Below are 17,277 nucleotides of genomic sequence, written 5' to 3'. Positions count from 1 at the left end.
ATGCCACCTCCTCCTCCTGATTGGGGTCAGCATGTATTTTCTCTCGTGTTACTACAGTTATCTGAGACAGTGGTTTGGGCCAAACAAAAGGAGCGTTACTGCATTAATGAGTCATTCACAGCTGCACTAGCATCTGAGTCTGCTTTATGCCCACGAATAATGAGGGTGTGAGCCGAGGCCGTGGTCCTTGGCAGGGTGAAACTCTGCCAGGTTTGGGCGCTCTGATTTCTTTATGTGTAATACCATCTTTAAGTTCCTTGGGCTTGCCTATGCTGTGGGTGCACAAAGACTTCTCATAGCTGTGTTTTACCTGTCTGGGACAAATACACTGACTGACTAGGATAGAAATGTGGGCCGAGGTCCTTGGCAGGGTAAAACTCTGCCATGTGTGGGCACTCTGTTTTCCTCATGTGTAATACCATCTTTAAGTTCCTTTGGCTCACCTATGCTGTTGGTGCACAAAGACTTCCCATTGCGGTGTTTTACCTGTCTGGCACAAATACACTGACTCACTAGGGTAGAAATGTGGGCCGAGGTCCTTGGCAGGGTGAAACTGTGCCATGTTTGGGCGCTCTGATTTCTTTATGTGTAATACCATCTTTGTGCACCGACAGCATAGGCAAGCCCAAGGAACTCAAAGACTTCCCATTGCGGTGTTGAGCTATCTGACACCTACACAGAATAAATTGTGTGGGGACCCATGGATTTCCCATTGCTATGTAACTCGCGGCACCTTGGGTCACACAAGGTGGAGGCTGGGACCGAGCCTGACTCTGGGCCCGCTCACGTGCTTCCCACACAGAGTATTGCTGCATTGTGGAGATGTGTAGAAGTACTGGCACCTGAGTCCCCTTTATGCCCACATTTGCGGCTTCTGACAATTTTGTGACGGAGGTGGCACGGGATTCAAATGATGATCGTACGTCAATTTATCATCAATTCTTAACAGCATTGTGAGCTATCGCCCACAATTTCAAAGAGGGTCGCTGCCTGGCCCTGCCAACCTTTTGCCAGTGTGTGCCTCAGGTTCCTCCTCATCCAGTATGCACTTATAAATAGACATGAGGGTGGTGTGGCTATCAAGCGAGCGTGTGGCATGAGGGCAGCTGAATGCTGCGCAGGGAAAATTTGGTGTGTGCTGTAGACACAGGGTCATGCGGGGGAAGGGAGGGCGGACAGCAATGCCAGCATGTAACCCAGGAGAAGAGGCAGCGTGTCACCCACAGGCAGTGATTGTCAATGGTTGCAGGTAGTGTGGTGCTTAGCTAAGATGTGCCAGCTCGTGTGCCTTGTTAATGCCGGTTTGTCCAAAGTAAATTGTTAGGGGGTGACGCCAGACTCTTGCCCTCATTTTGGCTTAATATTGGGACCTGGGATCCTCAGATGCAGCCATGCATGCTACACCTGCCATTCCCTATCCACTTCTGTGGTGTTTTCTGGACTTTCTGATGTTTTATGGTGTTTGACAAGTCATCACCTATGCGGAGCATCGGTCTCGTACAAAAATGCTCTAGTCGCCCATTGACTTCAATAGGTTTCGTTACTCGAAACGAGCTCTTGAGCATTACGAAAAGTTTGACTCGAGCAACGAGCACTCGAGCATTTTGGTGTTCGCTCATCTCTACTCTTTGCTTTTCCTATTTAGGACCTAAAGAATGATCATCCAAAATTTCATGTTTGTATGACATCAGGAAGTTACATTACATAGGGGTGCACTTCCTTTTTAAATTTGCATTGAATAATCGAGTTGTTACCCCCTATCTTTTCCTACTTAAGACCGAAAGAATGCCCCAGCCAAATTTTGTGTTTGTACAACACCGAGAAGTTAGAGAATTAGTGGCCAGTCAGTCAGTGAGTCAGTCAGTGAGTAATTTCCTCATTTAGCACCTAAACAACAGTGAGTGGCTGGCGAGATCAGGTGTCACCCGAGTATATAAATCGGCCCCTCCCGCGGCTCGCCACAGATGCATTCTGACAGAGATCAGGGAAAGTGCTGTTGGTGCTGGAGCTGCTATAGGGAGAGCGTTAGGAGTGATTTTAGGCTTCAAGAACCCCAACGGTCCTTCTTAGGGCCACATCTGACCGTGTGCAGTAGTGTGGAGGCTGCTTTTAACAGTGTTGCACAATATTTTTTTTTTGTATATCGGCCATGCAGACCATTGCGTCCGCAGTCTGCAGTCATTGTACAGAGTATTTATTCACAGAAACGGGAAAGTCTATATTTTTACTAATTTCGCCCTTCACAGTTATAGACTAAAATAATAATTCTTTAATTAGATCCTTTAAAAACATATATGGGCTACTTTCAACATACACAACATAAAGACCAAAGGGTATCACGGTATCCTTTCCATACAGAAAGTCTCTAGTTTCGGTCGTGAGACTACTCGGCCTGCAGGCAAGAAGGTAAAGCTGGATAGCCGTGTGGTAGTTACAGATAGTGCATATGGCCGCTGAGAAGTCAGTTAGAGTGTAATTGACTAATATTCAAAGAGAACCTTACAGAACTTGAGGGTTGATCAGGTCTCAGTGATGATAAAAATATTAGTCATTAATATCTCGGGACTTAAGTTCAGATAGTCCGAGATACATGAAAGTACAGAGGTTTGCTCGAGTGTATAGTACTATTTTTTCAATAAGCACAGTCTTATCTGGACTGAGTAGTAAATAAAGACCACTTGATGATGGTAAAGGACTTATAAGGTAAGTAGATGTATCATGTAAGGCGTAGTGTTTCCACTTTTGTGCGCTTTATTTGTTTTTATTCAGACCTATTTCGTTCCAGTACAAGCGACAGTTGAAATGGCTATAGTAAGTCAAATCAGCTGTCCAACTACTGTCTCGGCAATGAGCGACAGCTATGGTTGTCCGGAAGATCACCTATTCTAGAAGCAATATGTCAGTTCACGATAGTGCTCTAGATGGGTTCTGGTGGTCCGGTGGAGAGAGCCGTAGATATTTTACTTAATAGTAAATCTGTAACTACCACACGGCTATCCAGCTTTAGCTTCTTGCCTGCAGGCCGAGTAGTCTCACGACTGAAACTAGAGACTTTCTGTATGGAAAGGATACCGTGATACCCTTTGGTCTTTATGTTGTGTATGTTGAAAGTAGCCCATATATGTTTTTAAAGGATCTAATTAAAGAATTATTACATTGTACAGAGTATAGGGGCAGTACTGGTGAGGCAGGGAAAGAGATATTCAGGCTATATAGGCAGTGGGCTTTTTCCAAAAAATTGGGGAAAAATACTATATTTGGGCTGCTTGTGACCGTCTTCAGTTTACTGCGTGTCTGCTGGGGGTAGTAGTCCTAATTAATACGCAGCTAAGCGTTACAGCAGGCTTGCGCAAAATTGTTTCCTGGATCTGCTGTCTCTGTTACATCACCGCCGTCATCCCGCCAGAGGGAAACAGTATACATAATATTATACGCTGCCTACAGTATCTGTCTGCTGTCTCAGCTCAGCATTTAAAAAAAATAGAAGCAAAATACTTGGCCACTTGACTGCTTCTGCGCTGTGAATTCCACTAGCTCAGTCATACGCACCTACGTCTCACTACAGGCGTGCGCAAAATTGTTTCCTGGCTCTGCTGTGCGTTCCGTAAGGGAAGTCAGCCTCCAACCACAGGCCAATAAGCGGCACATTTAATTACAGCGTTCTGTTTCTGCACTACTGGTAATACAGCATGCTGAGGGGTAGGGGTAGACCTAGAGGACGCGGACGCGGGCGAGGACGCGGAGGCCCAAGTCAGGGTGTGGGCACAGGCCGAGCTCCTGATCCAGGTGTATCGCAGCCGACTGCTGCGGGATTAGGAGAGAGGCACGTTTCTGGCGTCCCCACATTCATCTCACAATTAATGGGTCCACGCGGTAGACCTTTATTAGAAAATGAGCAGGTCCTGTCGTGGATGGCAGAAAGTGCATCCAGCAATCTATCGACCACTCAGTCTTCTACGCCGTCCACTGCTGCAACTCTGAATCCTCTGGCTGCTGCTCCTCCTTCCTCCCAGCCTCCTCACTCCATTACAATGACACATTCTGAGGAGCAGGCAGACTCCCAGGAACTGTTCTCGGGTCCCTGCCCAGAATGGGCAGCAATGATTCCGAATCCTCTCCCACCGGAGGAGTTTGTCGTGACCGATGCCCAACCTTTGGAAAGTTCCCGGGGTCCGGGGGATGAGGCTGGGGACTTCCGGCAACTGTCTCAAGAGCTTTCAGTGGGTGAGGAGGGCGATGACGATGAGACACAGTTGTCTATCACTCAGGTAGTCGTAATTGGAGTAAGTCCAAGGGAGGAGCGCACAGAGGATTTGGAGGAAGAGCAGCAGGACGATGAGGTGACTGACCCCACCTGGTTTGCTACGCCTACTGAGGACAGGTCTTCAGAGGGGGAGGCAAGTGCAGAAGCAGGGCAGGTTGGAAGAGCAGTGCGGTGGCCAGGGGTAGAGGCAGGGCCAGACCGAATAATCCACCAACTGTTTCCCAAAGCGCCCCCTCGCGCCATGCCACCCTGCAGAGGCCGAGGTGCTCAAAGGTTTGGCAGTTTTTCACTGAGAGTGCAGACGACCGACGAACAGTGGTGTGCAACCTTTGTCGCGCCAAGATCAGCCGGGGAGCCACCACCACCAGCCTCACCAGCACCAGCATGTGCAGACATATGATGGCCAAGCACCCCACAAGGTGGGACGAAGGCCGTTCACCGCCTACTCAGTTCCCAGTCGCCACTACTTTTCCCGATGTGCCGTCCCAGCCCTGCACGACCACGTCTCCCGCAACATTGTACGCGCCCTCACCAACGCAGTTACTGGGAAGGTCCACTTAACAACGGACACGTGGACAAGCACAGGCAGGCAGGGCCACTATATCTCCCTGACGGCACATTGGGTGAATTTAGTGGAGGCTGGGACAGAGTCAGAGCCTGGGACCGCTCATGTCCTACCCACCCCCAGAATTGCGGGCCCCAGCTCGGTGGTGGTATCTGCGGCGGTGTATGCTTCCTCCACTAAACAACCCTCCTCCTCATCTTCCTACGCAACCTCTGTCTCACAATCAAGATGTGTCAGCAGCAGCACGTCGCCAGCAGTCGGTGTCGCGCGGCGTGGCAGCACAGCGGTGGGCAAGTGTCAGCAGGCCGTGCTGAAACTACTCAGCTTAGGAGAGAAGAGGCAGACGGCCCACGAACTGCTGCAGGGTCTGACAGAGCAGACCGACCGCTGGCTTGCGCCGCTGAGCCTCCAACAGGGCATGGTTGTGTGTGACAACGGCCGTAACCTGGTGGCGGCTCTGCAGCTCGGCAGCCTCACGCACGTGCCATGCCTGGCCCACGTCTTTAATTTGGTGGTTCAGCGGTTTCTGAAAAACTACCCACGCTTGTCAGACCTGCTCGGAAAGGGGCGCCGGCTCTGCGCACATTTCCGCAAGTCCCACACGGACGCTGCCACCCTGCGCACCCTGCAACATCGGTTTCATCTGCCAGTGCACCGACTGCTGTGCGACGTGCCCACACAGTGGAACTCTACGCTCCACATGTTGGCCAGGCTCTATGAGCAGCGTAGAGCTATAGTGGAATACCAACTCCAACATGGGCGGCGCAGTGGGAGTCAGCCACCTCAATTCTTTACAGAAGAGTGGGCCTGGTTGGCAGACATCTGCCAGGTCCTTGGAAACTTTGAGGAGTCTACCCAGATGGTGAGCGGCGATGCTGCAATCATTAGCGTCACTATTCCTCTGCTATGCATCTTGAGAAGTTCCCTGCAAAGCATAAAGGCAGACGCTTTGTGCTCGGAAACAGAGGCGGGGGAAGACAGTATGTCGCTGGATAGTCAGAGCACCCTCCTGTCTATATCTCAGCGCGTTGAGGAGGAGGAGGAGCATGAGGAGGATGAGGAGGAGGGGGAAGAGACAGCTTGGCCCAATGCTGAGGGTACCCATGCTGCTTGCCTGTCATCCTTTCAGCGTGTATGGCCTGAGGAGGAGGAGGAGGAGGATGATCCTGAAAGTGATCTTCCTAGTGAGGACAGCCATGTGTTGTGTACAGGTACCCTTGCACACATGGCTGACTTCATGTTAGGATGCCTTTCTCGTGACCCTCGCGTTACACGTATTCTGGCCACTACGGATTACTGGGTGTACACACTGCTCGACCCACGGTATAAGGAGAACCTTTCCACTCTCATACCCGAAGAAGAAAGGGGTTCAAGAATGATGCTATACCACAGGACCCTGGCGGACAAACTGATGGTAAAATTCCCATCCGACAGCGCTAGTGGCCGAAGGTGCAGTTCCGAGGGCCAGGTAGCAGGGGAGGCGCAGAGATCAGGCAGCATGTACAGCACAGGCAGGGGAACACTCTCTAAGGCCTTTGACAGCTTTCTGGCTCCCCAGCAAGACTGTGTCACCGCTCCCCAGTCAAGGCTGAGTCGGCGGGAGCACTGTAAAAGGATGGTGAGGGAGTACGTAGCCGATTGCACGACCGTCCTCCGTGACGCCTCTGCCCCCTACAACTACTGGGTGTCGAAGCTGGACACGTGGCCTGAACTCGCGCTGTATGCCCTGGAGGTGCTTGCTTGTCCTGGGGCTAGCGTCTTGTCAGAGAGGGTGTTTAGTGCGGCTGGGGGAATCATCACGGATAAGCGTACCCGCCTGTCAACCGACAGTGCCGACAGGCTAACACTCATCAAGATGAACAAAGCCTGGATTTTCCCAGACTTCTCTTCTTCACCAGTGGACAGCAGCGATACCTAAGCAATACGTAGGCTGCACCCGCGGATGGAAGCATCGTTCTCTATCACCATCAAAAACGGGGACCTTTTAGCTTCATCAATCTGTGTATAATATTCCTCCTCCTCCTCCTGCTCCTCCTCCTGAAACCTCACGTAATCACGCCGAACGGGCAATTTTTCTTAGGCCCACAAGGCTCAGTCATATAATTTTTGTAAACAATTTTTATACGTTTCAATGCTCATTAAAGCGTTGAAACTTTCACCTCAACCAATTTTTATTTTAACTGGGCTGCCTCCTGGCCTAGTTACCAATTAAGCCACATTAACCAAAGCGATTAATGGGTTTCAGCTGCCCTCTTGGTTGGGCATGGGCAATTTTTTTGAGGTACATTAGTACTGTTGATACAGCAATTTTTTGGGGCCCTCGCCTACAGTGTAATCCAATTAATTTTTTGCCCACCTGCATTAAAGCTGACGGTACATCAGCTATGCTGGGCACTGCAATGGGCTATATTTATGTACCGCCGGTGGGTTCCAGGGAGCCACGCATGCTGTGGGTCCACAGGGAGTTGTAACTGCATGTGTCTACTTCTAAAGAACCCCAGTCTGACTGGGGCATGCAGTGTGGGCCGAAGCCCACCTGCATTAAGCACGACATTACCTCAGCTGTGAGGGGCACTGCAATGGGATACATTTATGTACCGCCGGTGGCTTCCTGGCACCCACCCATGCTGTGGGTCCACAGGGAGTTGTAACTGCATCTGTCCACTTCTAAAGAACCCCAGTCTGACTGGGGCATGCAGTGTGGGCCGAAGCCCACCTGCATTTAATCGGACGTTACCTCAGCTGTGATGGGCACTGCAATGGGATACATTTATGTACAGCCGGTGGGTTCCAGGGAGCCACCCATGCTGTGGGTGCACACGGAATTCCCATTGCGGAGTTGTACCTGCCTGTGACTATTTATAAAAAAACGCGGTCTGACTGGGGCATGCAGACACCTTGACAGAATGAATAGTGTGTGGCACATAGGTTCCCCATTGCTATGCCCACGTGTGCAGCTCCTGATGGCGGTGGCACAGGATTATATTTCTCATTGCTTCTGTACAGCATTGTGGACTATCGCCCCGCCCCTTTTAAAGAGGGTCGCTGCCTAGCCGTGTCAACCCTCTGCAGTGTGTGCCTGCGGTTCCTCCTCATGGCAGACGCACTTATAAATAGACATGAGAGTGGTGTGGCATGAGGGCAGCTGAAGGCTGCGCAGGGACACTTTGGTGTGCGCTGTGGACACTGGGTTGTGCGGGGGGGTTGGGCAGCATGTAACCCAGGAGAAGTGGCAGCGGAGTGTCATGCAGGCAGTGATTGTGCTTTGTTGGAGGTAGTGTGGTGCTTAGCTAAGGTATGCCATGCTAATGAGGGCTTTTCAGAAGTAAAAGTTGTTGGGAGGGGGGGGCCCACTCTTGCCGGTATTGTGGCTTAATAGTGGGACCTGGGAACTTGAGATGCAGCCCAACATGTAGCCCCTCGCCTGCCCTATCCGTTGCTGTGTTGTTCCCATCACTTTCTTGAATTGCCCAGATTTTCACAAATGGAAACCTTAGCGAGCATTGGCGATATACAAAAATGCTCGAGTCGCCCATTGACTTCAATGGGGTTCGTTACTCGAAATGAACCCTCGAGCATCGCGATAATTTCGTCCCGAGTAACGAGCACCCGAGCATTTTGGTGCTCGCTCATCTCTAGTTGTGACCCCTTTACTTTTCCTATTCAGGATTTAAGGAATGATCATGCCAATCTCATGTTTGTACGACCTTGGGAAGTTAGAGAATTAGATTAGCTACATTACACGGGGTGCCCATACTTTTGCACTTAGCATTAAACAATTAAGTTGTGACCGCTTTACTTTTCCTTTTTAGAACCTAAAGAATGCTCCTGCCAAATTTCATTTTTTATACGACCTTGGGAAGTTAGAGAATTAGAGGCGAGTCAGTCAGTCAGTGAAGGCTTTTAACTTTATATATATATATATATATACTAGTTGATATGCCTGACCTCGCCAATTATCCCTCACCTGTCAAGCTGTGCTCATGGAAACCTGTAGAACCATGGGTCCCAGACGCACAACTTAACATTGCCAAGGAACGTAAAGAGTCTTCCACATGGCACAATGATCAGGGAAGAACGTTTGTCCGGTTATTGGGCCCTGTGAAGGTGTAGTTGGCCACCCAATGAACAAGCAAACATTTATTCGTCAGGTGAGAAGCACGAAGAAAAATCACTGCTGGTAGCAAATTTCCCTACAAGAACTTGGATGTGCTGCCGACAGCAGCAGAACGATATTGGGACACATTTCCACAAATGATCAGTAGAACTCCATCTAATATCGTTGGACTCATTTGACCTTCAGATCTGCAACTCGTTGGGGCGTAGATTCCACTTGGTGATGACATCGTTCTGCAGGAATATCGGCCCCTGCAGATAGGAAGCTTCTTGTAGTCGCTGCAGATTAGATGGCAGTGCTAAAATGTTCTGACCGGCTGACAGGAAGGGGTCAGTGATTTATGCTGCTTGTACCAAATTCTGACCTCCCATTGTGGCAGCCGAGCACAGACCTTAATGGAGTGACAGCAGGGTACAAGTTGGATGTCAACGGCAGCTCTACTGTCCCTCCCTGTAATGTCCAGTTGCAACCTGGACTGTCTGTGCACAATGGCAAAACAGATCTTAGTTATGGTCGTTACCTATACATATGATATATGGTGTGTGGGACTTACATGTATTGCTCCCATCTTCTTGGGGGTTCCCAAGGGTACATTGGGCTAAGGGTATCTACTAGGCAAGCCCCTCTCTTTCTTTTTCTCGAGTCGTAGCTCAATGTACCTAATAATTATGTTTTAGTTCATATATAAAATCCTCTATCAGGATCGTTGCGCTCTGCCCATGTGCCCATGGGAGTATGTGGGCAGACCTGTTCATATACTTGCGGGGTTGGTGGGTTTGAGCATGCTCGTCTGGCCGATGCTGGCGTAGTACGTCAATTAAAATCCTGTGTGGTCATAAAATATAGAATAGCTATCAGCAAAAAGAAAATTTTCTGCGCTCAATGAATGGTGCGTTTCCACAAATAGTGATTGTCAAGTACATATAGGAGTTACACTTACTCAAAGGCACCTTTGAGCACAGAAACGCGTTGCCCACTCTGTAGCGAATTTTGGAAATAAAAAGTGTTGTTACTACATCTTTGGCGTGTGGAAACATCCATTTGGAGGAAAAGGAGACATCACTTCAAGGAGGGGGCTCATGGTCATCATACCCCCCTCCTCCCCAGTAAGTGTAACTCCTATATGTACTTGACAATCACTATTTGTGGAAACGCACCATTCATTGAGCGCAGAAAATTTTCTTTTTGCTGATAGCTATTCTATATTTTATCCTTTTGGGACCACTCTCTTATGAGAGACCCCAATTATTTCCGCAGCTCTCCCCCTTGTTGGAGGATCAGAATTGTGTCGTTTTCCACTGATTAACGATCCTGAGGCGCTATCTGGTTATATTTCTTTTTGACTGTGTGGTCATAAGTCCTGCATATGCGTACTTATAGAATAATGGTTTAGTGGAGTCAGTAAGAACCTCTCATGGGAACGATGAATGGGGGGATGCAGGGAAGGCATGATGGAGAAGGAGCTGCAACTACAATGTTTGGACATCACCTGATTGACATGCGGTCGGTCTGTGTTTTCACACCTGTATAACATGGGGCTGGGTGGTGCACTGTCTGTATTTAAGTCGTGTATGTCGTCTATGTAACCATCTTGAGAAAAACCCATTGTGGGTTGACACGTCGCTTGCGCCTGTACCATGAGCAAAATAAAGGCTTTTTAACCTTTCCATATATGCGTCTCCTCTGATGGGGTCTTCTACGCACAATTTATTGGACTATTATTGGGGACCGTGGATCCAGTCCCATAGAGGTCAGTCCCATAGAGGTGAGCATCTTCTTCCCATTTACTCCGCCACATCTTGGCATAGTGGTGAGTGCCGCTGATCTTTTGCTTCTTTTATTTGATACACAATGGGAAAACCAGAAGATTAGCGATAGAATGGCATAGATTAAATGTTCTCGTGACGCCAGTACCTCTTTAATGAAGCGTTCTGGTAATGATGAAAGGAAGAGTTCAAACCAGATTTAATAGTAAAACAAAGGTACATTGTATACTCCACGTTTGAAAAGTTAACAACAGTTCACACTTCACAGAAATCTCAGTGAGCATTAAGTTCGACAGTTCCACTTGAGCAGAAAATACATGTGCTTATTTCTTAACTTCTCTTCTGTACAGGAAGATGGACCCACCAGTCTAAGTTATCTGGAGGATTCTTCCAATGGGTATTTGGATGAATGAAGGGATCAGGCTGATTTCTTTAACTTAGACACGCTGGGTAATGGTCTTTCTCCTCTTGGTTTCGAAGGGTCTGCCTTGTCTAGATGTCTGCTCTCTAGCAGGGATGAAAGAGACTCCTTCAACTCCAGACTCCTGCACTGAGCTTGACCAATCCATTAGGCCCGACTGGCTTAAGCTCCACTTTCAGCCTCCTCCCTCTCCTCCATTCTACTGCCAACTCACTAACTTCCAACTCCTTCCCAACAACTAAACTTTACAGTTATATGAACAACTATAGGGTGATTCACTCAGCCAATCCCAGGGCTGCTTAAGATGACTGACAAGACTCACAAGGTTAGGGTGAGTTCTGCTAGTCACTCAAGATTAGGTTACACAAACAGCAGACAAATGAACTTCCATTGGCCCAGACAAGGCAATACACATACCAATACATCCACATCCACACCACAGAAGATAGGCACTGGAGGCTCCCTACTCTGGGGCACTATACCATCAGTAACAGAAATCTGCATCCATCTGACCAGGAGATGTTTCTCCGCTCCTCAGTGATACAAGTTTTGCACTCTTTTGCCCCGCTGGAGTCTTTCTGTTTCTCTTAGACACAATGGTGCTGGAACTGGTTGCCCGCTGTTATACCATCCGTGCGGAGGAACGGCGAGTTGTGCGTTCGGACACGTTAGTTGGAGCTCCAGCGTTGTATTCAGCTGACTGTGCAGCCTGTTGGTCAGAACGATTCCTGACATCCTCCTCCGACCCCTTTCACTGATGAGTTGTTTCCGTCCACGGGATCCCCTTTCGTTGGATGTTTTCCTTGATTGCGCCATTCTCGGTATACAAGAACTCCCCCCCCCCCCCTCGCAGTTGGCGGTGAGACCCCGGCTAGTCTAGCACTGATGGCCGGCCTCGTTGGGAGTTGCTCCGATCGCTGGACCTTTCATCTAATGTGGATTCACACTGAAACTGATCTGCGGAAAAAATGTCACGTGACTTTATGCTGCGCTCCGGGGTCAAGGGGGGTGTGTGTGTGTGGGGAATTATCATACAGGGGAGCGCCAATCATGAGAGGGCCGGGGGTCTTATAAGGGGAAAGTCAGTATATGTAAAATGTTGTGTAATGGTCTAGTATGGTAAGTAGGGCCAGGGCATATGGAGTTAAAATCTGCTTGTAGTGGTCGCTGCTTCGCTGCCCCCAATGTAGTGTGGTGGCTCTGCCGCCGTCTTCTGCCGCATGGCCTCATTTCTTAAGTCTAATAGTAGGATGGTCCTTGCTGCCCATCAGCAGCCAATCACAGGGCAGCTTTCAGTTCTGAAACTACTGGAATAAAATGAAATCTGTGATTTGTTGCCGTGGGCTATGAAGAGAGTTTTACAAGTTATCAGTATTGATAAATGATTCTCCCAGCGCAGCCCTAATAGGACACAACATCCGAGCTCGAACATGGGCAAAAGTCAGCAATCTTTGTTTAGGATGAAGTCATCTACAGTTTGTGTACCGCACAACAAGCGCCGCTCGACGAGTTGGGTGCTCATCTGTCTGGCCTTCGCATGGGCCGATTCCAGTTTGTCTGAGGGATGACCAATTGTTCATGCGATCATTCGCCCCTCATGCTGTCTCCTCACTGCTGGCAGCACCCCCCACTCACCGGGGCGATGTGCCACCAGCAATGTTGATGTTTGGTGTCATGTAAAAGATGTAATCACCGGCCGAGTGGATGATCAGTGCCACCATCACATGGCTCAGTGATTAGCAGTAGGAGCACTCCGACGACTCCTCCGTGCCGCAGGCTTGTTGTGCCGCTCTCCCATGCTTTTCATTACTTGTCGCTCTTTTCTCTCAAGGTGTCATGCAACAATTTGCGATCTCTGAGGCAACGCTGATGGCCTGGTCGTCCATGGATGGTGAAGAAGAAAGTGTCAATTCCAACCAGGAAAGACAGAGTGAAACTTATCAGGAGCTGCTGGAGAACCAGGGTAACAATCTTCGTTATCAGCCTGTTGGGTCACCAGTCCAGTCCTTGGGGACACCAGAAAAGGGAAAAATGTCAATTCTAGATCATAGAGCAGAGAAAAGTGACCCTAACTGCGCCCCCAACTGTAAAGCAGGGCTCGAGAGGGATAGTAGACATAAGCCCACCAAGAGCTGTGGAGGGTCCCTATTATCCTGCTATATTGGTCTGTTTAATGCCAGCACCACGCCCAGTCAATGTGCTTGAATAGCGTCCTAATAATACCAGTGCACACTATAAAATGCCCACAGCAAAGGCTTCTTACCGGCATATTTTTGCACGCAGAGGATAGAACGCATTTATTTCACATGCATGTGTTTCCCTCTGCATTTCGCTTGCACAAAAAAAAGGCAGCATGCTCTGTTTTCTTGCACATTTTCACACCAAAAATGTGCAAATGCACGTGCCGCATGCCAGGAAACACGGGAAACACGGCAGAACTTCGCAGGAAACACATTTTGGACTTATTAGACTAATTACACTATTTAGAAATGTTTCCTTAACTTCATGAGTCAAATCTTACTAATTTTGGGGTGAGAAAAACATATATGACAAAGGCATTATTTCTTCGCTCTGGTTTCTGTGATACAATAGATGGAAGTGTGTTACTTTATCGGATTATGTGTGAACAACACTGAAAGGGCATTGGAATGTTTATAGTGACCGTTACATTCTAAGAGTTCCAAACTGATGGAAGACTTCCTGGCCGGCGGGTCGGTGTGAGGACAATCATGTTGTGACTTCATGAGGTCGTTTCCTTTTGGCTTGCCTCTTGTGAGTTCTGGAGCATCCCTACACAGACCAGCAGTAATCAGCAAGCATGGCTTCATTCCAACGGCCCTGATATCTGTGTTACATTACAGGAATATCTCGGTGGAATCTTTCTCCGTGTTCATCACTGACCGCTCCACAACTAGGAGGGAAAGTCTAGGTGGGAGTGGAGAACATGGATGTGAAGGGACATGTTGCATCCAAGTTGATGGTATATTTCCAGAAGTCCTGTCACCAACTGAGTGTCGTTATCATCTGTTGCCTAAGAACCCACGAATACCTCCCTTTAAGGCTTGCTAAGCTTCCTTTTCCCTCCAAAACTTGGTCAAACGCAGGATCCTTTACAAAAATACCTTCCTTAACCCTTGCATCACTTAATCTCGGACATTTGTCTCTTAAGTACTTAAATGCCCGTCCTTCCTGGTTCATACCTTTCACAACACTTTTCATTAAACCCAACTTTATATGAAGGGGTGGAAGAAGAACCTCTTTTGGGTCCCCGAGAGGCTCGGCAATGACATTTTTCTCAGTAGTGTGAAGATTTCTTGCAGGCCGTTCTGCTTGAATGTAAAGTGATTTCCTGTCCCTCCTGTCCCACATACATAAAAGGCCACAGTATTTAGTGACCCCAGTTGCATCCTAAGGGTACAGCCATGACCTTTAGATCACCACAGATGGTCCACTTGTGTTCAGCATGTGATTGAGTCGAGGAGGGCTGTTATGTTTGCATCAGTCTCCTTCATGTGAACTGCATGACCAAGTGGAATAGAAGGAAGACGGTTGCCGTTGTGAAGTAATAGAGCTTTCAGACTAAGCTTGGAGGAGTCTATGAATCGCCTCCATTCAGTTGGATCATGGGTCAAAGTCAAACATTTCATCAACCATTAATGTCGCAGCAAATAACCAGAAGGAAGCCGATCCATCTGAGGTTCTCCGTACTGTGAGACCCTGACGTCACGATGGAGAAGATCCCATTGCTGTAGTCTTGACCCTAGAAGTTCGGCCTTCTCCTTTGACAAGTCAAGGTCTGGAATGAGATCACTCAGTTCTGCTTGGTGTATCATCTTTTACCTCAAGTCAGGGTCATTTTTCAGCCATCCTCGTAGTTCAACTGACAAGAGTTACAGCATATATGTGGAGCCCATGACTTGTCCTGGTCCCTGACCTTCAGACTAAAATAATGATGACAGGCAGTCTTGACCAGAGGCGTTAGATTGCGTTTCTGTGATGAAAATGTTATTTCACCACAAAATAGCAAAAATTATTCACTAAATTTACACATTTTCAGGGCATTTTGATAGAGCAAATTTTAGACTTCAAAAGCAGAAAACCAGAAATTCTGAAAAACAGAAAAAATATGAAACTCAGTCATAGCAACGTTTATTATGTTTAAGCTACAAACATATGGAGAACATTGTGTTCTGTCCGCTGAGAGGTGTGCCCACCCCCCCACTCACACACACAAAAAATTCCCAAAAAATAAAAACGTAGACTCTTAAAAATGATGTCACTGTATCTCCAATGAGAGAGCTAATCGGTCACTTTTATGGTGATTTTTGAATTCAGCAGATGGAAATACAAGAATACGCTAACTTTGAGCCCGAAACAAAATCATCGTTGGGCAGTGTTATGGCTGGGAGCATCGGTGCATATTTTTGGGGGTGCACAATTGTGCATGACTTGCAGTAACAAAAGTACAGTAAAATATGTCGATGCGTGAGCAAAAAACATAATTCATTCTGCAAAAATGCTACACTTCCACGTGCAAATACCTGTCCACTCATGTGCATCCGGCCGTGGAGACAGGTAGTTCAGCGGCTGTTGACTGTGTCGTGGATGATGGAGCCCACCCACAACTGGTGGAGACTTTGGGTCAACCTGATTTGTGGAACCAGAACATGGGTTAATTCTAAAGGGGGTAGGATGTGTCACGCGTCGCGTCGTGAAGAGCTAATGTCCATGCTGGGCAGATTTTTCCAGACGCAGATTTGAAATCCAAGTAGTGGAAACAAAAGAATGCATGCGAGGATATCAAAATGCAGGATTGCCTCGCTGAAATGGTGTAAAGCCACATGTAGATCCGTGACGGCTACATATGAAAGTCTGCGCAGAAATCCTCATGCAATGTGCGGATTTCTGTAGGGGATTTCATTGAAGTCTGGTGTGGATTTCACGTGTCAGCGCAGCCTCGGCCCGCCTTTATTCCGCCTATTCGGGTAATTCTGGCAATGAAATCCACTCGGTATGAACTGCGGGGCAGATTTATACCACATTCCATGTGCTCTAAAACTGGTGTGGATTCCGCCGTGGAACCTAAGGGCTCCTGCAGACGAGAGTAGGCGTATATACGCTTACGAGAGCACGATGTGAAGGGTGCGCTGTCGTGGATGTTCTCTGGTACCTTTTTGCACTGCCGGGCCCATTCACATCGGAGCAAAACACACTTGTGCCATTATTGATCCGGCTGAGCAGCCTAATTAGTCCCCGGTCTTATTAATTACCACTGCGAAACTGCGTGCATAATGTCCCGTGCGAAGGCGCCCTCAGTGTGTGAACAAGCCGAGCGGATTAGGGTGGCGAGCAGAGCAGTTGATATCGGTGTCTAATGTCTTCTTTCTGTCTTCTCTCCTGTATAGACAACCTTGCACAGACGCACTCCGACTGCTGGCCACACTCCTACGTGTCACAAGGACTCTACTGTCTGGGCTCCTCTGAAGCGTGGGCCAGCAGCGAGCAGTCGTTGACCGTATCGCCAGCACCAACAGGCGTCCTACCTACAAATCCTGGACCTGAAGTGGAAGAAAGACAGCTCGAAAACATCTGTGAGATCGCCCCTCAGTTGCTGCACTCTAAAACATCCCCTTCAGAAGAAGATGATGTCGTTTGCCATGACTTGCAGTCTCTTTCCCCGCCACACGAGGAGTGCGAGAGCCCCCCCCACAGCCGGAAGGTGTCAGATGTTGCCACATCAGGGGTGCAATCTGGAGAGGAAGAGGAGGAAAGAGAAGTGGAAAATTGAGGCTTGGATCTAGAGGAAAGGAAGTGATTGCGAGCATGTCCGTGTGAGATGGCTTATGGCTGGGGTCATTTATCAACACCTCCCGAAGGGGGGATGGCAGCTGGGTGATGCCTATAGATCACCTGGACACAATTGTTGCTGCTCTCCAGCATTTTGCATTGTGGGGCCCTCAGGCTGGCATCTTTATCCCCTTGGGTATGTTGGGCTCAATCATTTGGATTTTGTACTATCCTGTGAGGTTTCATGTCTCCGTTCTACTTAGAGCAACAGATGCTCCAATTGCACAATGGGCCACCCCAATTTTTACTTTTTGTACATATGGCAGGAACCATTGTTTTCCTATTTTTATTCCGTAA

The 17,277-nt window shown here is 48.4% G+C and overlaps 1 protein-coding gene across 1 annotated transcript in view; it reads left to right on the top strand.

Annotated features, from left to right (window-relative positions):
• The window catches only part of FAM131B (family with sequence similarity 131 member B), a 149,258-nt gene extending 132,221 nt beyond the window's left edge, over nucleotides 1–17,037 (top strand). Inside the window, exons 6-7 of the mRNA XM_066601498.1 lie at nucleotides 12,965–13,096; nucleotides 16,539–17,037. Coding sequence (XP_066457595.1) covers nucleotides 12,965–13,096; nucleotides 16,539–16,921 — 515 coding nt within the window. The 3' untranslated portion in view covers nucleotides 16,922–17,037. The remainder of the gene's footprint in view (nucleotides 1–12,964; nucleotides 13,097–16,538) is intronic.
• Nucleotides 17,038–17,277: the final 240 nt, after the last annotated feature.

This window comes from Eleutherodactylus coqui, chromosome 4 (genome assembly GCF_035609145.1).
Source record: "Eleutherodactylus coqui strain aEleCoq1 chromosome 4, aEleCoq1.hap1, whole genome shotgun sequence".
In the NCBI taxonomy this organism is placed as follows: Eukaryota; Metazoa; Chordata; class Amphibia; order Anura; family Eleutherodactylidae; genus Eleutherodactylus; species Eleutherodactylus coqui.
Note: the sequence above shows the minus strand (reverse complement) of the source record. Positions and strands in the feature narration are given on the sequence as shown.